The sequence below is a fragment of the Amblyomma maculatum genome, chromosome 1, assembly GCF_055883805.1.
Source record: "Amblyomma maculatum isolate TAMU_Amacu chromosome 1, ASM5588380v1, whole genome shotgun sequence".
Taxonomy (NCBI): Eukaryota; Metazoa; Arthropoda; class Arachnida; order Ixodida; family Ixodidae; genus Amblyomma; species Amblyomma maculatum.
The window spans coordinates 122,617,258-122,638,795 of record NC_139344.1 but is presented as its reverse complement, the minus strand read 5'-3'; the positions used below and the strand labels follow the sequence as shown (position 1 = coordinate 122,638,795).

Sequence of the window (21,538 nt, the reverse complement as noted above, 5' to 3'; positions counted from 1 at the left end):
GCGCACTTGCCCACCCGAAGTGACGTTTATTTGTGACGTCGTTTCTTGCTGCTGCCGCGCGCGACGACGGCCGGCCGAATCTGACATGCTCGCGCATTCCAAGCGGCAGCATGGTGCGCCGTGTGAGGAAAGCATGCGCGGAGGCGTTCGTGTGCTAAGTGCGCCGCAAGCATGGCGGCCGGCGGCGCGGTTGGGTGCCATAGCCATAGCTCTCTACACACGTGACAGAAGACCCCAGCCGAACCAAGCAACATGCTGCAAATCTTTAAGACAGCTGTGCATCAGCAGCGTAGGATGCACAATTAACTGAGCAGTGTCGGCGCTTGCAAGTCCATGCAGGTGTGCACGTGTCACGTGGACGTACACCTGCCTCACACGGAATGATCTGGCTTTATTTATGGTGTTTAATGTCCCAAAGCGACTCAGGCTACGAGAGACGCCGTAATGTAGGGCTCTGGAAATTTCGACCACTTGAGGTACTTTAACGTGCACTGACATCGCACAGCACATGGGCGTTTTGCTTATCGCCTCCGCCGAAACGCGGCCGGGATTCGATCCCGCATCGTTGGGCACAGCAGTCAAGCGCCCTAACCACTGCCCCACCACGGCAAGCCACACGAAAGGAGGCGTCATGCTGGCTGAAGTCCTTGGGTGGGCTAAGTCGAGTAATTATGCAGGTGGCGGGTATACATATGTCCACAAGGAGCACGCGCATGCATCTGTTTGGGCTAGAGGCAGATGAGGGAATTGCCAAGAGCATTTCGGAACAGGCTTGGTAGCAGGCGGAAATATGATTTGAAGTAGCTACCTCGAGCTACTGAAAAGGGAGAAAATTCGAATCCAGACGGGACTAATCAAACTTGCGGCCACGGTTTAAAAAACGACAACGCGATAATATTCCAGTGGTTCGTTATATACCTAGGCTGCGGTGAAACTTCGCTCCTCCTAATGCAGAGCCCTAAGCATACCTACGGTTATATAAGCACCTTGGCCAAGTTTCCGTATTGACGCAAATTGTACTGCGCAATAAGTCGCTAATGATGTTATGCCCATTTTAGCTGTTTTCGTCGATATGAATCTAGCCTGGCTTCTTTTCAATAAAACATTAAAATGCCCGCGAGGTTTCAAATTGGCACGCGACTGCACTACGGCGTCTTCATGTTAACACTCTCAAAAGCGCTCCGATTGCACGAACGCGGTAGGGGAAAACTAGTGTCAACGAACAGGGCATAGGTCACCGCGATCATTCCGGGATAAGTGCAGCCACTTTTCTTCGCTAGAGTTAAATGCTGCAGCAGCGCAGCGGCGCCGGAACATATTTGCGAAACGCGCGCACACCATGCGCTAATAGTAGGCGGTAAAGCGCTACATAAAGCGAAATGGGGCGGGGTTTTAGGATTCAGTCGTTAATCTCGTCACTTATCGGGAGAAGGGACCAGAGACATAGCACGGTAGTTCAGCGCGATGGCACCAGTTGGCGCAGCATTCCCCATCACTGTTGATGGCGCCAGCACTGCTCCCAAGCATGGCTGGAATTCCGTTTCCCAGCACCCTACGGGTGGTTAGAGTCCCCCTAAGAAATGGCCAGAAAATTAAGCCCCAATTTTAAATGCCCCCAAAGCTACGCTGGGCAGCAAGTGTAAAGGAATCTTGGTGGTAAAAGATAGCTGACTTGTACGTTCTCCTTATAAGGTGGTCCTCCTCACAACAATGTGCAGCCTTATAACACTGCCACCCACATACTTCTGATCGAGCATTCACTGCAGGGGTCTGGCACTATTACACAGCCAATAGCAAACCAAGCCCGATTCAGTTTGACCCTTTGCACACTCGCTGAAGTGCAATCGATTTTTTTTATCCTCGTCTAGAAGTGCTGCTCAAGCACTCGGGGCGAAAACGCAAACCAAAATGAAACATTCTACAAAAACTGAAATAGCAGTTTTATTCAATGAAACACTATTTCCAAAACTGTAAATTCGCAACATCACCTAACATGCCTTGGCAGTAGTAGAAAAGTGTGCTAGCACTAGCAAAGCACCCACATGCATGAGCTAGAAGTACGATGCTTTGCGAGAGTCTGCAACAGAACCTGGTCTGGATGTGTCGCAGCTGTAGAATATTTTATCGAAGTGTTCTTTACTTTTCTTCATCCCCAGCCCATCTATTTGCCATCACTTTCACAACTATGAAAGCACATAGCACCATATTGCATTTTGCAAGGAAACGTGATTAATATTATGAAGGGAAGTGCAGAAACGTTTCATGTAGCGCATGCTTAAAACTCCAATAGGTATTAGAGTTAAGCAATGGTTTGAAGTGCCTATGCGACAGCAGTATTAAATTTAGACATTTATCTGCCAAAGGCACAAATTTGCATCCTCACGAATATTGAATTCCATTATTGCAAACTCTGGACACTTAGAAGGTGCTGCTTACCGGCCATCTAGTCAGTTACAGCAGGCATGCAATAGCTCAGCTGATCCATCATAACCATGCTCTGCCTTGCCCCGCAGACTAAGAGCTGCAAAATTTCATCACAGGCTGCAAAGGCACTGGTCAGTCATGATAATAGTAAAGTACACGGCATGCAAATTCAGCTGCTATACAGCACAATGCAGCCCTATCTTGAAGGCATGCAAAAAGTCTTCAACCTGGTGAACAGAGTTTGCATTTTAAAAACGCTCAAGTAACAGGTGTTCCAATCCAGTGTGTGAACTTCCCACTCAAGAACAATAGCCACCAAGTACACCTTGTAGAATTTTTTTTCTTTTATTAAACATGCGGCTGTACATGTGCAACAGCAATTTTCAGGCTGCAGTTGGTCCCCAAAGCCTCCAGGTGTACAAGCCTTGCCCTAGTCGCCTGCTCCCAGTCAGGATAAGGAAACAGATGGTGACACAAACATCCCTTCATTTGGAAGGTATGATACCACATTCTCGAGTGAAGAGAGCTTGTCCTAGCGCACTCCATTTTGCTTACATATTTCCACCTTGACTTTCAGAATCCAGTCAAGACCTGAGTGCTCAAATCAAGAAGCTGGAGGCAATTGTTGAAAAGCTTGCAAATCAGGTTGACAGGTTCTCCAATACGTACATTCCCCTAACAGAAGCAGTGCAGCTGAATACCAGCTTATGGAGGATTGAACAGTAAAATGTCAGATCATGTACATTCATAAATCAAATGCCTTCACAGTGTACTAATCGTACTCCTTGAGTCGATGTTTTAATGCCAGCTAAAAAGTATCAGCTTAATAACACAATGGAACAACCTCAAACAAGGTAGTTGGTGCGAGCAAAGAAACAATAACTAAGACCCCCAGCCTTGCAACGTCAAAGCCGAACAGGATTCTTCCCAAGTACACAGGCAGCTATAGCAAGAGCATATGTTTTGCTGTTTTGTGGTAAAGTTGTAAAATAACTTGCATCCAAAAATATAGCCTTACTACAGACTTTTTCAGCAGCCCAGATTTCAAAAACCACAAGAAGATGAACTGGACATCACAGAAGAAAACTTGGTAAGCGAAAAGTCACCAAGCTCTTTGAGGTTGCAACGCCTCACAAGGGCAGTTTGTGTAGAGAGCTAAAAAACCATGTCAATCTTGCACGAGTATCACAGGATCACGAAGAGACACCATGTGTACCTTCTGCTATCTTCACAGCTATTTCTAGTACAGCAAACAATGCCAGTGGATGAAGAGCAGATGGAAGACTACAAGGAGTCGCTGAAAACATATGCCGAGAAGACAGCCACCTCTGCTGGATGTCTCTTGTAAGGCAGTTTTTTTTTAACACGTATTGCGAGTGATTACTTCCAAATGCTTTCTTTTCTAGCGTATCAGTCCGCTTCTACAAAGACATAAACACATATGCAGTTTATGAAATATGGGAGAGTGAAGATACATGGAACAAGTAAGAGGCTTTATACGCGATACGAGCCTGAAAAGCATGCTTGAACTTTTTTATGAGTTACGCTGTGCCAAGTTCAAGTGAAAGAAAGGAACAATTTTCCAATGTGGCAATTGATGAAGGCTTTCAGAATTTTTCATCTGCATGACAAGTGAGCACTTTCAACTAACAACTTCGCTCCGTGTTTCAGGCACTTACGGTCACATATATACAAGACACTGCAGCATCAAAATATAGAGTGCCTGAGAAAGCCTGAATTCCTGAACACAATGGAGATACCTGGTAAGTACAGATAACATCAGAGATTAAAGAGCAAGGACTTTGATATCTTGTATATTGCAGGGTCATGGTGGAAAACAGGCTCAGAAACGTGACATTCCCTTCCCGCAGAGCAGAAAAACTTGCCTCTGCATTCTAGGAAAGTCATCCCTTTCGAGGACCACCTCTGCACGCTGAAATAAACTAGTGTGCATCCTGTTCCATAGTTTTTTTGTTCATTACCTTACCAATAACGATGACAGCAATAGGACAGCAACAACCATGAGCAAAATGCATTAAGTAAAGCTGGTGCAGACTTCTCAGGTGTTTACACTTTTTTAGGATTGAAGCAAGGTGAAATAAAATAGGCTGCCTCATCAAAAATGCAAAATTTATTAATGAAAACTAGAAATAACATTGAAATCACAAAATCGTGATGCACAATTAGGCTGCACTGTTTCATCACCACTAGAACCTTGGCACTGCCCTGCACTGAGATCCACACTTAAGAAAAAAAAGTGATACTGCAACACACAAAACCACTCTTGCTCAGATGTAAAGTAATCCATCTAGAAACAGTGTGGAATGTCAAGCAAGCATTGAATACTTTCGCGAAAAGGAATAAAAAGTAACAAGCAAACAAATGCTGAGCTGTGGGGTAGGCCATTAAGCTGCATCAGAGCCGAGAGTCAAAGAAAGAGCCTATCAAAGCACAACCAATCAAAATAGTTTGCACGTAACTAGCAAGTATATATAAAAATACCTTAGTAACACTGCTGGAAGGCTTAAAGGCAATATTTTGAACAGGAAAAAATGAGGGCCTGCCAAATGTCTAGGCAGTGCGAAAAGAAAACCTTCCACAAATAGGGCCAATCAAACTAGTCATTGTAAAGCTGGGCGCCCAACAAATAATGGCTGCTTCTGAAGAGCTGGACCAGACAACCAAGCAAGGCTAGCAGGGCACACTACAAGGCATCAATACAGAGTTTGCAGCAAAATTACTACTGTGTTCCCCACCCAGCCCAGCCGCTTGAGCAAAACAATGTACACAGCAGCAGTCAGGCATGTTCACTTCTCTCAGCAGCCTGTCAGAGCATGGATGGCACCATGGAGGCAGTGCCACTGAAGGTCTGTGGCTGCAGGTGACCCCTGGGAGGCTCAATGTTGGAGTAGGCTGTGCACAGGGGACCTTGCACTTCCATGCGGTGCAGGTTCTGGCAGCGCTTGCGCAGCTCTTCCAGGCTGAATGGGTATTCGGGACCAGGGCCTCGGCCAAAGTAATCTGGTTCCTCTGGGTAGAGGTCATCACCTGCAAGGAAGGTCAGCATCGTCTCTGAAGCCGAAGAAATCTTGCAAAAAATGAACATACCTCTGAACACAGACATCAAAACAGCCACACAGAAAAGGTGCGTTTGTAGCAGATAACCATGGACACAAAAGCTAAAGCTCTCTGCTTGACTTCAAATGGAGTTACATAATGCCATTAATTTGTTGCAGTGCACTTGCATTCCAAAAGTTCTCATGAAGAGCAAATTCAAGAACAGTATGATTACTACACTGAATAAAATAAGCAAGGAAAAGAAAAGTTCAACCACCAAAGACTGAGTACGAACAAATGCTCTATTTTTTTTTTTTTTCAGGCATTATTATCAGCAGTATTATTAGCAATATTATTAGCTGTACTTTCGTGGCCTCGTATATACAGAGTCATCCACTTCTATCTGTACCACGATCACAGCTTTCAAAGCAACATTGCACCCGACGCAGGCATATATCGAAGCAAAGCGATGCAAGCACGGAGGGACCCGGATGAGTTGCTTTGCATTATCTCACTCTTAGCTTTATTGCATGGCCCGGTCGAACGCAAGGGCACTTTTAAAGCAGGGACCTTGTTATAGCTAGAAGTGGATGAGGCTGTACATCGGAAAGTCAAGTTGACTGCTCACAGGTGTTTATCTGGGGTAATGCCAGTATTTATAGCTACAAATTCATCACACAACCTTTGCATCTGCCACTGAACACAAGTGTGGTATTTTGCCATTACAAAAAAATACAGACTAAGCAGAACAAGTTAACTCGTTCCACTACACAATGCTCAGTAAGAAGTGCCTTTCAAGGAATTAACCAAACGTATGACATTAATACAAAGGCTATAGCTGAAGTAATGGTTGGTACTTTCGAGAAGTTAGCAGTAAAAAATGTACACCTGAAATACACAGCAACACTTAAGGTGGGACCCTATGCAAGTTCTGAATCATAACTACTAATTATTCAGTGGAAACACACACACACACACACACACACACACACACACACACACACACACACACACACACACACACACACACACACACACACACACACACACACACACACACACACACACACACACACACACACACACACACACACACACACACTAGAAACACTAAGTACCTGTCTTTGGCCTCGCCATTGCTGTACACTCCTACATGCAGCATGAAACATGGAAGCACGATGCTCTTGTGATGTTTCTATAACAAGTTATTTTATACTCAAAACCCCGCCGCATAACCCGAGGCAAGGAATAAAATTAATCGTAAATGAGGCTGCCGAGGTATCACTTGGGGTCACTAACAATAAGTGCAAGCATTCATAGTTAATTAGCAGCAACAAATTTTTCAAACCTTGGATATATGCATGAACAGATCAAATCAAGCTATAGAGCATGGCTGTAATTGAAAATTTTGATGCTCTACGTTAGGCACCACAAAACCCAGGAGGTGAAACAGGCTTCATCTCCATATGCTGGTAGCAAAAACGACTGTGCCAGTTTGAGCGTGCCTTGACAGCATGGAGCACGCAGATGCAGACGCTTGAGCCATGAAAATTTAATATTTACACTTTTTAAAGCGGTAATGTCAAAGTTCCCATTGAGCAGAGAACTGAACGTTGTTTAGTCAGCATCCAGTGTCGTGGTGCGAAAATCCTGACTGGTCGACAGGGTCATGATGTCACAGCCACATCCCCTCACATAGAAATTTCAAACACTCCACGAAGTTCATGTAAAATGTGGCATCATGCGTAGAACAATCGTAATATGAATTTAATGTCTCCATGTGCTTCAACTGATTTAACTTCAGAAAGTAATTGATTTCATTTATGAGAAAATTTTCAGATTTTAGGCAGTATTTGAACCCATGACCTTTGGTAGGAGATCATGCCTGACAAGCTGGGCCACACAAGAAATGCTTCTTATTTCTTGGGAACAAGCACTGGTACATATGTGCCTAATGTGGCCTTCAAAGTAAAGTGGCATCTTGTGGCTCCATGCTATGAATGTGTGGGTAACTATAGCGTGGACCAGAGACAGACTGCTAATGTGTCACGCCCTTAAAATGGAGCTTAAGCATCTTCCAAATTTTGTGTTCGCCAAGTCTGCGCCTTCACAAGGACTGTGCGCTGAGGTGGGGGGGGGGGGGGGGGGGGGGGGTGCCACTCTCAAGTGTCTTCGCTTTTAGCAGTCGAAGAATCAAGCTGCTAAAAATAAAGATATTCTAATCTGCCAGAGACAGCTGCTAGCAATGATCTCAATATCCGCAAAACGCACCACTTTTAAAAAGTATGACTTGAGTTGCTCGGCGTACACTGCATACTGTGCGAAGATTTCTACTTACAGTGCCAACTGACACCTTAATGACCACTTGATACAAGGCCAGCCGATAACAAAGCTAAAGCTGCCGCCGTATAAGCGCGTCGAGAGGCCCGCTGCCGGAGGGTCGAAAGTAGCGAGACGCGCTAAGTCGTGCGCAACAAGTCGATCGGCTTCTCTGCAGAACTGGCCGACGAGATGAGAAGGCAGGAGGAGGAGGGGGGGAAGGGAGGGGGGGGGATGGGACAGGAGATCAGCCGCGCGGATGCGATTAAAAAAGAAACAAAACAAAGACTGGGGAGCGCATCGAAACAAGGTCAAGGAAACGGGGCCGCCCACCGCGGCGGCGCAGGCTCTACGGACGCCTCGGGAGGAATGCAGCCGATGATTCCCCCGAGAATGTTTTCTTTCTGCCTTGCTTTCCGGCGGTCCTCCAGTGCGCAGGTTTGCGGAAGTCTGCTTTGGAAAGCGAGGTCAATCGCCGCGCCTCCGTTTTATTGGTTCCTTCGAAACGGCGCGTACGGCAGAAGCCTCCAGCGGCCCCGAGTCTTGGGGACTCGAGGGCTGGACTCGGGCGCGCGTGGGAACTGACCTGGCAGAAGCGACACGGCACCGTCGCTGGCCGAGGCGATGACGGGCATCCACTGTTCGCAGCCTTCGGCCCCTCTGCGGCAGGCAAACTGGCTCAGATCCGCGAAGCTGGTCATGTTCAGCAGCCGCGACGTTTCGTAGACTTGCGGCGGAGCCAGGAACACTGCCCCGGTGGAGTAGTCCTGAAGCATACCCTCCGGGGTGCACCACTGCAAGCAAGATGGGCACCTGAAAACAGGCATTCTCCAAAACAAGGGAATACTGAGCCGGGCGAGTTGCAGTGGGCCTCAGTGTTTGAATACAGCGCAAACGAACGAAGTCGAACAGCACTTGTGCGCGCTTTCCTTTTTCGTCCATGTCCGTTAGCGTTATATATTCTAACTTTGATTCTCGAAATACACTCGTTCGGAACTCGAGAATTTCCAGTGGCGATCATTTCGCAACCGAATAAAGCAAAAGCGCAATGCTCGCAAAAACGATGCATATGCGCATGCTGTGATGCATTCGAATTTCTTGCAAATTCCTCTCTACAACTGGCTTTTGCAGCCGGCAATTCACAAAGTAGTATATTGTGCTACGCTTAGCTTCAACTGTGGTCCGATACAACTCGTGGCAGTAAATACCCGGGCCTTTCAACCAAGGGCACCGACTGCTTAACTGTTATGACATGGCGGTTAACCCCCGTACCATGGGCGTACCTGCCGTTCACCTGCGCTCTCACGCTAAGAGATTTAACTGCATCATAAGAACTACTCGGCGTCACTGACTGCAGGGCCTCCTTTCCCTGTATACACCCACAACACAGGGTGTTTCAGGGAAGACTATGTAATTTTAGAAAATAGTGGGTTCAAGATAGGAGACAAATATTTGTAGGAACAAACTCTCCGCAGTGGCGGACGCAATACGCTGCAAGAGACCGCTAATCATGCAGCTAATTAAAAAACCAATTACATTTTTAATTATCGCAGTTGGGTGGTTGATTCCAATGGGGAGGTCGAAGCGGAGAACAAAACGATGCCATACGAGTGTTTGAAACGAAGAAAAACTCAATTTTTAAAGTCTTGCTGCGCGAGTAAATCGGATGTATTTTTTTTTTTTTTTAGCAAACCGAAACTGGTCGCAAAAGATGCGCAGAAGGCTCGGTACAGAAGCGACGTCCGGTGATGACGTGAACAGCGGCAACTGCGCACAGTTCGAACTGCAAGCGGCATTGCACCACGTCATCTACATTATTCTGCCTCACAGCTTAATTACGAGGCTATTCATTACCAGATCCATGGTCACCGTTTTTGATAGTGACGGAGCGAAATTGAGCGCATGGCACATCAAAGTAGAGCAGGCAGTTCGAATTTGGCGCCGTTGCCACTGCAATACGCCATCACCAGGCGTCACTTCCGTACCCAGCTTCCCATGCGTCTTGTTGAGCGAAACTTCGGTTTCGTACAGAAATAAGCGTCGGTTTTATGGCGTTGCAGGACTTTGGAAAATGAGCTTTTATTTGTTTAAAAAAAATTATATGACATCATCTTGCTCATGGCTTCTAATTCCCCGTTGCGATTAACCACCTAACTGCGATAATTAAGGAGTTAATTGGTGGGTTTAAGTTATTTAGCTGGATAATTGAGAGTTTTGCTGCACATTGTGTCCGCCACGACAGTGTTTGTTCTTGCAAATATTTACCTACATTGAACACATTATTTTTTAAAGTTACCTAATCTTCCCTGAAACACCCTGTACACCTCATGACAGCACATTCGTCCTCAAACTCATCTGCAAGTTTCCATTTTAGATTGTTAAATCGAAAACGGGGAAAAAATAGGCCACCTAACACTTATCGTTACCTAGGAACAATTACAAGGCAAGCATTTGAGACTACCGAACAAACCATATCACTGCACTCAGTGCTTTTCTGAATGCTACTTAAGCTACTTTCTGAATGCTACTTAAGCTTACATGCATCTGTACATTGAATAATGAATGCATTTATCTCACTTCCCTCCAGTGCAGCATATTTGAGAAGGGCAAGAGTAACAGAATTTTGTGACATTACATACTCTTACTTTCATTTGAAGACTAAAATTTGTGTTGTGCTCACCTTCACATGAGCTCAAGGGATTCTTGGAAGGCATACAATGGGGGCAATAAACTGATGTTCTTAAGAGTGACATGCCAACCTCCTTCAGTTCCTGTGAAACTTCATCAGGAGCACATGCAGACTACGACAGGAAGTCGTATGGAAGACTGTCAATAAATCTCTCTCTAAATGAGACGTCTTAACCTTTTTTGAAAGGCTGAAAAAGTTGAGCAATACTTCCCCGCAACACAGCTACTTGCGCAAGATCAATCTTGGGCATCCACTAGCAAGCTGCATGCCAATGTACAAGATTGGAATGGGGATAAATACACTATCCTATAATCACTATGCTTGAAGGGCAAGTAGGGCAAATAACCTGTCAGACTTCAAGTCACACAAGCTATGCCTTTGCTGTATTATTTCTTGCCCCTTGAATGCAAGATGCAGTGTACCAGTTGATGGTTTGGTTTATGTGGGTTTAACGCCCCAAAACAACTCGGGCCATGAAGGATGCTGTAGTGGAGAGCGGCAGAAATTTCAACCACCTGGAGTTCTTTAACGTGCATTGACATCGCATAGCACTCGGGCACCTTGCTTTTTGTTTCCATCGAAAAGCGGCTGCCTGGAGCCGGCATCAGTCGCATTTGATATATCAACCGATATCTGCGATACAGCAACTTACCATAGCAATAAGTTTAGTCTTATTATTTTCCAGTCTCAAAAAGAAATCAATCAAGTAACTAGGCTGCCTCACAAAAAATCGGTATTTGCTCATCATGCTCAGTTATGGATGACGCACAATTCTCTTGCCCACTGTAGGTAACACTAGGCCAAACAGCTCCCATTAAGAGGCACCAGACAACTGACCCAGAGTGCCAGCTAGCACTGTATTATGATGTATACTTAGGGTCTTTGAACAAATAAGACAATGATCAAGTAATGCTCAAGAAACTGGAGCATGTAGCCATGAAGCGAACAGCACATGGTCATGAATGAGCTTCACTGAAATGATGCCTGGATTTTACATCCCAGTGACACAGCATTACACTCCTCCCCAATGTCTTGCTTGCCAAACCGTTCTTATTTTAACAAGTACGTTTATTAAAGCACAACATGGCAAAAAGTAAACAAATTTAGTGTAGCCGTTGCCTAAAAAAATTAATATATATGCTTAGATAAGACGCTTTTTTTTTTATTTGTTCACACAGTTGGTAGGCTCCATTCACACATCTGAATGCTTTGAGAGCCAACTATTAACAGTCGCATAGTAGTGTTACAAACTGGAAATGCCATTCATATTGAGTGCTAGCACCGTAATGACACTGTGCTCATTTGTTAACCAAGTACTTCTTTTGACTGCTTTACTAGCACCCAGGAGCCTGTTGTGCCTCCCACTGACACTGAGTGAATGTTACCACATTGACATAAACGGGCATTACGATACTTAGTGGTTAATGGATTGAGCATTGAAACAGGTATAAATAAATCAAGCAGAGGCCATTACACAAAGAATTCTTGGTAGTTCAAGCATGCTAGCTAGTCGCTTAGGGTGAAAATACAGCAAATCGGTTTTAGAGAAATTAAATGTTCCAAAGCAACTCAGGCTATACGGAATATCCTGAACCCTCCAGGGTTCAGGAAATTTCCACCACCAAGGGTCCTTTCTACACCGGCACCTTGCTTTTTGCTTCCATCAAAAAGCAACCACCACATCCGAAATCGTACTCGTGTCCTTGAGATTAGCACTTGAGCGCCTTAACCACTGAGGCATCGTGGCAGGGCAAATATCCATCAATGCCATGATAAACTATTAAAGGAAATATTCATAGCTCACACATGTCCCGAGTCACGTGGAGAAGTTTGAAATGCTATGCAAGGGTAACACCTAAGAAGGTGACTCCAGTTTCATCTGAAACTGTACCTCCTATAACTTTCTACTCATGACGCAAGATTTCAATTTGCTATTTCTGTTGTTTATGTACGTGAAAGAGTGCAGTTCAAAATTTGTTTAATTCATACTGCAATGTTAGAAAAAAAAAAAAGAATAACTGTATAGTGTGCCAAAGGGACACAAGAGCTAAGAGAAACGCCACAGTGAAGCGCTCCAGATTAATTTTGACCGCATAGTTCTTTAAAGGGACACTGCAGCGGTTTTCAAATGTGCCAATACTACAGATTTTTGAAGTAGATTATTTTGTTTGATCATGTCTTTGAAGTTATTTTTTCGATCATGCATAAAACACCTGCGCAATCACCGAATGAAAGAGTGCAATTCAAATATCCCGCGCCCTGTGCTACTGCTACAGAGGAGGAAAGCGGAGAGAGAAACCTCGCTTCTTTGCCCATCGTGACGTCACTGTGAGGAGCCGGAGGCATTTAGAGCTAATGGAGGGGGCTTTCGGCGTGCGCTGTTCCTCGTCTTACGTGCGTTGCGGGTGTACAAAACATGTTAACTAGTGCTGTGCATCTAATACAACACAACTGCATGGGTTCGGACGCACGAACAGCTGTGGACGCAATGATGCAACTTCCATTGTGTTAAAAGCTCGCGGCGCAATGCAGCGTTACTGAGAAGAGAGATAAATTCAAACCAACCAAAGAAATGATTCTACTTGAAGCATTTTCGTGACTGTAACCACATGCAGTTTGTTCCTAATGCAATTTCTATAGGGCTTGACAAAAAGGCATGGCTGAACCATGACACGGTTCCTTGTATTTCCTTGCACAAAAGAGTCGAGACAGTCACCATTGCCTAGAACCATGGTTATTTAAGAAAGAAAAGGGAGGTAAGGCTTGCACTTCGTAGTTCCATTACATTCTAACTATTCAGGTCTTATTTGAATGTGAAACGTTGCGTTTAGCTTTGATTGCGATCCGTTCATGGAGTGCAATCTCGCAATGTGACAAGCAGACAGCATCGGTGCATGGTTGTATTCGCATGTTGTGTTTTTTTTTTTTCGCGAAAGCTCCGCGCAACGACTTCCGTGCTAACTTTTTGAAGAAATTTATGGACAACTCATCAGCAGCACATGCTGATGATTAAGATGAGCCAGCTGCTATGTTGCAGCTAGGGTTTGAAGGGTTTTCTAGATCCTTGCTAGCACTGCACATGCCTGATATGTCCGTGGAACCTTTACAAGAGCATTATTAGAAGATAAGGAGTGTACCACTCAGCTGAGTATAGGCGCTCAGAGCGAGGTTTCCTTCGATGCGTCCAAGCAAGTAATCATTGAAATTGTTCATATATGGCCTTGTGATTTTGCACCCGTTGCTGCCTCGTCATTTTACATAGTCCTGTCCTGTTTGGGGATGCAAATTAAGTTAGAAATGAAAATGACGAGGCTCTTGTAAGAAAACACATTTCGGAACATGGTTTTCTCATGAAGGTATGGGTGCGGAGGAGCTGCAGCTTGGCTTTCAATATACGTCAGCCGTCAAATTCAGTAAACGTGTATTGTGAGAGTCTGACAAAAGGGAAAGGTTCTCTAAGTTTCCTAAATGCACTATGACTCAAGCAGCATTCTGCGCGCATTTGACTTGGTCTCCAGCACAATAGCCCCGTCAGTGCCTCACATGCGCTGCAGAGCTCGGCAACCGCGCTTCGCTTATTGTTCATCTGTCTGGTGGCAGCTGTGTACTGCTTCACCCTTGCTATATAATTCTTCGTTTCCCCAAGGTACGACGACTGACACTCAAAGCAGGATTTGGTACACCAAGCCCTTGGTTCATTTTTCCCAACAATGAGCTTTCGGGCAGGGCGAGAGGCCTGAAACGGAGGTAGTTGGCTAAGGCATTGCTCGCTTCCCTTTCTTCCCAGGAATATGTGCGCCGAGGTTAGGCTGAGGGCCATGTTTCTGCTAATGATGACACACACGACTTTTCAAACTGCCTTATTATAACCAAAGCAAGTTTTCATGTCAAAGCTATGCTCCCCACAACGGAAGTGCTGCATCGTTTGTAGGCGCGTCTGGTACAGATACATGCGGTGAAAATCCTGAAGGTCATTCGTGTGGAAATGGCATGCCATAATGACATTCACAGAGCCGCAGAGAGCTGCGATCAGCACGCAGCGTAGCAAAGGAGCACCATCGGCAGCTTCCCCGGTCCTCAAAATGTTGTCACGCGATGTCTTGGCCAATCACAGGCGGCGGCGCGACACGCGGTGAGCCCCGTCGCGGGGGCTGCGTATTTCTGCTGAAAAAAGATCATTTCTGGCTTCTGCCTAATTTCAGTCTGATATTCGAGTTCGCAGCATGAAAAACTGTGGGTTTCTGCTGAAAGCCCAATTTTTGCAAAAAAGTACTGCAGTGTCCCTTTAATGTGCACTGACATCGCAAAGTACACAAGCTGTGGTTGGAATTTTATCTCATGGCCTCGGGATAAGTAGCCTAACACCAAAGCTACTGAGCCATTGCAGGATGTTCTCCAGCAGATATAGCTGGGCCCATTTCAGTATAATAAGCAATGTTGGTGCAGGCAAACACTGATAGGCAAATTCTGTTTTTATGAGCACATTTGTAAAAAGACCCTGTGACACAGGTTCAGCAGTTTTTGCTTGTTTTTGTTTTATGTTCACATTGGTAGATACAATGATGTATCAGGCATGAGTGGTGAAGCTATATTTCAATATGTTTTTGCTCGGTTTGGTTTATGGGATTTAACGTCCCAAAGCAGCTCAGGCTATGAGAGACGCCGTAGTGGAGGGCTCTGGGAATTTCGACCACTTGGGGTTCTTTAACGTGCACTGCACAGCCCACAGGCACCTTGCTTTTTGCTTCCTCCGAAAAGCACCCGCCACAGCCGGGATTCAATCCCACATCCTTGGGCACAGCAGTTGAGTGCCTTAACTAGTGCACCACCACAGCAGGGCTCAATATGTTTTAAAAAAGCATGCTTTGGAAAGACAGTCTCACCGCGTAAAAATTTTCGGCAGCAGATGCAATGTGACAGACATTGCTGGCTGGCTTGCTTTAGCCAGTAATTAATTGGGCATGCAGTCTAGGCATTTATATTTAGCGAGTGAATTAAAAAAAAAAAAAAGACTCCAGATTTTGCACCATATTTCTCCCCTACAAATGCACTTGAAATGTAAACTAAATGGAGACCACAAAAAATTATGAGAGTGCACATTGGCAACTTTCCTTAAATCTACAGTCTTATTAAACTTGAGAAAAACGTAGCAGATGTACCTCAAAGAAAGCCCTTCAGATAATAACGGCATCGACCAATCCTCACGACCTCGCAATTAATTCGATTAAGGAGCGGCGAACCACCTTTTATCTTCCACACCGTGTTGTCCCACTAGCAGGTCCAATGGAATTATTCACGAGAATTGTTGATGCTATTGGCTGCAGGGGGGCCCTTTAGGGGGCGAAAACCACTTTTTTCTTAAGTTGTATCCGAGTTTAGTGCTGCTGCACAAACTACACATGTAACACGACCTGTGAAAATGAGTTCAGAAAGTGCACATACAAATGTAAAATAAAGAGAAGCAACAGGAAAAGAATGTAGGAATAAAGCTCCTTAAGTCCTAAAGATGACAGGTTTACAATAAACCCAAGTACTGCTATGATCAGCAAAGGATCAAGCAGGTTTTTGGAAACAGTACTCTACTATTGATCATATCCATACCATCAATCAGGTGATAGAAAAATGCTCGGAATATAACCAGCCCTTATACATAGCATTGGTTGAGGACAACCCAGAGGGCTATGGAGCGAAAAATGGTAGGGGTAACATTAAGAGATAGGAAGCGTGCAGAGTGGGTAAGAGAAATAACTCAAGTTACCGACATTCTAGTGGAAATTAAGAAGACGAAATGGGCATAGGCAGGACATGTAGGGCGAAGAGAGGATAACTAATGGTCGCTTAGGGTAACAAACTGGATTCCAAGGGAAGGAAAGCGTAGCAGGGGGCGGCAGAAAGTTAGGTCGGCTGATGAGATTAAGTTAAAGTTCGCAGGGGTCAAGTGGATGCAGCTAGCACAGAACCGGGTTAAGTGGAGAAATATGGGAGAGGCCTTCGCCCTGCAGTGGGTATAGTCAGGCTGATGATGATGATGATGACTGCTATGAGCACATATTGGGAGCCGCTCATATCCGACTTGCCAACAGTACCCAAACACATGAAATAATGTGCACTGAAATGATGCCACTGCCAAAAAAGAATAGCTATGGCATAGACTTTAGGCTACCTTCATGATATGTTATAACCATAGAAGAGGCATTGCTAATTGGTTTTAGTCAGTGTTACGCTATGTGGTCAAATGAAACAATCTATGTAAATATCTATTAGTTTCCCAAATAGAAAAACTCATTTCCATGTGCCAATTTCTGTAATCCTTTTGTAGTGTTCTGGGTAATGCTCTATAATCGGATATTAAAAGTGTTTTGTCTAAGGTAGGGAGTGAAGAAATATCCGGAATTACAGGCAAGTTCGGTCTTGGTGAGCCAAATGAAGCCGGACAGAGGCTAGTAGAGTTTTGTCAAGAAAACAACCTGACCATAGCGAATACTCATTTTCAACAGCACAAGAGGCGCCTGTACACATGGACTTCACCGGACGGTCTGTACAGGAATCAGATCGATTATATTATTTGCCGGCAGAGATGGAGAAGCGCTATACAAGCAGTAAAAACAAGGCCTGGGGCCGATTGTGGCACCGATCATCAGCTTCTTGTTGCCAAGATTAAGCTTCGATTGAGGAAAACGCAGAAAACTAGAAGGCCTTTCAGGTATAATCTGGATCAAGTTCCATTAGAATATGCTGTGGAAGTGAGGAATCGATTTCAAGAATTAGACCTAGAAGACAAAGAGCCCGAAGAGATGTGGACTGATGTTCGCGATATAGTACAAGAAGTTGCTACTAAGGTAGTTCCAAAGCAAAAGAAGTGCAAGAAAGCAATCTGGTTATCTGAGGAGGCTTTGCAAATAGCTGAGGAAAGGAGGATGGCAAAAGTTATAGGGGAAAGAGAAAGATACAAGGTTCTCAATGCGGATTTTCAGAAAATAGCAAGGAGAGATAAGAATGCCTTCCTGAACATACAGTGCCAAGCAGTTGAGGACAACAGCCAATTAAGGAACACAAGAGCTCTGTATAAGACAATCAAAGATATCAAAGGAAGCTTCTGTGCTAAGCTGGGCGTGATAAAGGACAAACAAGGCAAGGACCTCACTGAAGCCGCAGAGATAAATAAGAGGTGGCAAGAATACACAGAAGAACTGTACAAGAAGGACCCGAATGTGAAAACCCAACATAAGACTGTTGTGATCACTGATCTCGAGCCGGGCATCCTGAAGAGTGAAGTTGAATGGGCCTTAGCCAGCCTTGCTAAGAACAAAGCTAGCGGAATTGATGGCATTCCAGCTGAGTTGCTTCAAAACCTCAACCATGACGCTGTTAACATTCTGCATACATTATGTCAGAAGATTTGGACAACCCTGCAGTGGCCACAGGATTGGAGGAGGTCAGTTTACATCCCCATTCCAAAGAATGGCAGTGCCAAAGATTGTTCCAACTACCGCACGATCGCGCTTATTTCGCATGCTAGCAAGGTGATGTTGAAAATCCTCCAAGGTAGGCTGCAGCAGTATGTGGATCGGGAGCTTCCGGACGTGCAAGCTGGGTTTCGCAAGGGCAGAGGAACTAGAGACCAAGTTGCCAACCTTCGCTGGATCATGGAAAAAGCAAGAGAGTTCCAGAAACCCATCTACTTCTGCTTTATTGATTATGCGAAAGCGTTTGACTGCGTAGATCACAGCAGATTGTGGCAAGCTCTCCAAGAGATGGGAATTCCAATTCACCTCATCTGTCTCCTCAGGAACCTGTATGAAAGGCAAGAGGCCGCAGTCAGAACTGGGCATGGTCTTACTGATTGGTTTCCGATTGAGAAAGGAGTGAGGCAAGGCTGCATACTGTCGCCCTGCCTATTTAACCTATATGCAGAGTGCATCATGAGGAAAGCCGGTCTGGACGAGTCTTCAGCTGGAGTGAAGATTGCTGGAAAATGTATCAACAACCTTAGATATGCGGATGATACCACTTTAATGGCAGAAAGTGAAGCGGAACTCAAGAGACTTCTGATGCGCGTACAAGAAGAGAGTGAGAAGTTTGGGCTTAAACTGAACATTAAAAAGACAAAGATCATGGCGTCTTGCCCTATCAAGTCCTGGAGCATCAAGGGACAAGAAGTGGAAGCTGTGACAGATTTTCTTTTCTTGGGCTCCAAGATTACCTCGGAAGGAGACTGCAGCCATGAAATTAGGAGACGCCTGCTTCTGGGAAAGAGAGCAATGGTTAGCCTTGACCGCCTAGTAAAGAGCAGAGACATTAGTCTGTCAACCAAGATCCGTATAACTCGTGCTATGGTCTTTCCAGTTGTGATGTATGGATGCGAGAGTTGGACTGTGAAAAAGGCTGACCGCCGAAGAATTGACGCGTTTGAATTGTGGTGCTGGCGAAGACTCTTGAGAGTTCCTTGGACTGCCAGAAGATCAAATCAGTCGATACTGTCGACCATAAACCCTGACTGCTCATTGGAGGGTCAAATTCTAAAGTTAAAGCTCAGCTACTTTGGTCATCTGATGAGAAGAGAGGAGTCGCTGGAGAAAGATTTGATGTTGGGAAAGGTTGAGGGTCGCCGGAGAAGGGGTAGGCAGCGAACGCGATGGTTAGATGGCATCCTCGAGGCACTGCAGACTAAGTTATGTGATGCTAGGAAGATAGTGAGAGACCGGAAAGCGTGGCGTGACATGGTCAATAGGGTCACGAAGAGTCGGACACGACTGAACGACTGAACTGAACTGAGAGACTTCTTATTTCAAGCTAGCATACAGCAAGCAATTAGGAGGTCTTGATAAAGACAACCTAATACTTTACTGAATTTGCACTGCAGAAGAAAAACACGGGCAGGGCATCAAGACTAGCGCTGAATCGCAAGTGAAGTTTATTGACGCCACAGGTTATGTCAGCAATAAATGCCTGTTTCACTGTACTTCTCTTGCGAGTCAGCACTCACTGTGTCACCTTCCTCGTCCTTGTCTTCGCACTGTAGAATCTAACACCTTATGAACTTGCCCAAATGTCCATTCTAAAACTTAGATAAAACATAGAAAAAAACAATCCTTTGTTTTGTTCTAGGAGTCACACTCCTCTTTGAAACAGTGCAAAATGGGGCAGATAAGACACTGCCCCATTTCAGAAATGAGTGCACACAGACCCAATTAACAGCTTCGATTCATCTCAACTGTTTGAAATGCTGTTTCAGCACAAGCAACACAGCATAATATAAAGAGTAAAAAAATATGCTCAAATCCTTAGCTTCGGCCTACCGAGCTGATGGATTCAAGTTCTATAACTGTCAAGCATTTCTCACCTTCAATGTGATCACTTCACTTTGGTCAAGCACCACCTGCGGCTGCTTGTCCATGCAGCAGATGTAGAACATGGTGTCGTAACGACGGTGGCCAACTGAGATGGGTGTCAACCAGTCCCACCATTCGTGCAAGGCCCAGACGTTAGGACAGAGACTATTTTCACGGCACATGCGCAGCAGATTAGCAGGATCTTCTCGCAACCGCTGTCGCCATAGTGTTGTGTCTATGCCTTCACTCAACGATTCCGCCACTACGGTCGCACCACCACTGGGAACAACTTGCGTCAACAGCAGAACCCCAGTCTCCTCGAATGTCTCACGAATGGCTGAGATGCGGTAAGCCAGGTCGCCCGGTAAATGCTCTTCAGGTTTCAGCTGATTGTGAGACAATGTCATGGGCTTCGTGATCATAGGAGGCCGCGGACCCTTGGCTCGGCTACAGACATCCCTGAGAAGTGCTTCTTTCGAAGCACCAGCAGCAGCAAACACCTCCCACCAGTCAGGAGAAAAGTCGCATGGCTCACAGTGGCCACCTGGGTACACGTAGGCATTGGCCATGAAGGAGCTTAGGCTTGAGCGCTTCACCATCATCACCCGGTAGTCGCAACGGGACACACGCTCGGTCTGGTTGTTCCACACAGTCGCCATCATGGCAGTCGCCAAGTCCTTGCCCACCACATCTCGCAGTGGGGCCCGACTGACTACAATCAGGCTGGCTGCCTCCTTCCATGGAGGTGCTGACATGGCTGCAACGGATCAAACGGGCGCAACAGTACTCGTTAACAACTCTGCTCTCAGCCCTAAAATAAAGAAATAAAAATGCAACACAAATCAGAGGTAAACACACCAGTGTTCCACTCATCGTGTATTCCTTAACACACACGGGGCATTACATGAATACGTTCGAAAGAGTAGTGCTCAAGCATCGCGTGACGGTTTTTATATTCTGTCCTCTTACCACTCATTCTCTTTTCGTCGAGTACACAGTAGTTTCTACAGAGTTAAGGATTTTTTTTTTCCAATGCTACATTACGCATACGTGCGGCGTTGAATAGGTTTCGGTTTCGAACGTCCCGCGACTAAATTAACTGTCCGAGAACAAGAAGCAATGTTTAACAATTAAAACTTAAAACAGCAGACAAATTTGCGTCGGGCGGCGAGCACAACTAGCACAGTAAGAAATGCACGTTATTGCGGCGCAGTCAAAACACCATCACAACTCGTTTTCTTCTGTTCGTCTTCAGAATGACAGGAACGTCAAGGTCACTAAAAACAGAGGCACGCCTCCCCCTCTTTTTTTTTTTCCTCCCTGCGACATCCTATCGAAGTCCGTCCACACGTAGCACATACGCCTAAATTACGATAATCTAGAGCAACAACCTTACCTGAACATTCTGCGTAAGAAAAATTAGAAAAAAAAAGTCACTGAAAACAGCAGTCGCAGCAGTCACATAGCGCACCTGATTCAGTCCCAGGTTTTTTCAAATCATGTAGACGAGTTGAATGCCTCACTTGCATTGCGGATAGGTTAGCACTGCATGCGGGTAGAAAGTAAAGCGAATTATTTGCCTCAGGCGTCCCAAAGTTTCCTAAAGCAAAGCGTCCGCTGTACAAACGAGTGCCGTTGAACTGGCAGCGGTGCCACACCACCCGAATCGCGGCCGCCGCCATCTTAGCGGAAAGAGCAGGGTACACCGTGGTAGGGC

At 45.4% G+C, this 21,538-nt stretch overlaps 1 protein-coding gene and 1 pseudogene across 2 annotated transcripts; one reads left to right on the top strand and one right to left on the bottom strand.

The window, feature by feature from the left end:
• The window catches only part of LOC146203832 (N-terminal EF-hand calcium-binding protein 1-like), a 15,709-nt pseudogene extending 11,430 nt beyond the window's left edge, over positions 1–4,279 (top strand).
• LOC146203831 (acyl-coenzyme A diphosphatase NUDT19-like) lies at positions 2,751–21,538 on the bottom strand. Of its 2 annotated transcripts, none has more exons than XM_084588939.1 (4): positions 21,293–21,538; positions 19,833–20,578; positions 8,387–8,594; positions 2,751–5,472 (listed from the first exon to the last, which is right to left on the bottom strand). In XM_084588939.1, the coding sequence occupies exons 1-4, from the start codon at positions 21,501–21,503 to the stop codon at positions 5,252–5,254; spliced, it is 1,386 nt and encodes a 461-aa protein (XP_084445065.1). In that variant the 5' UTR covers positions 21,504–21,538; the 3' UTR covers positions 2,751–5,251. The 2 variants fall into 2 exon arrangements, with proteins under 2 accessions (XP_084445065.1, XP_084445066.1); XM_084588940.1 differs by having other exon boundaries at positions 21,218–21,355.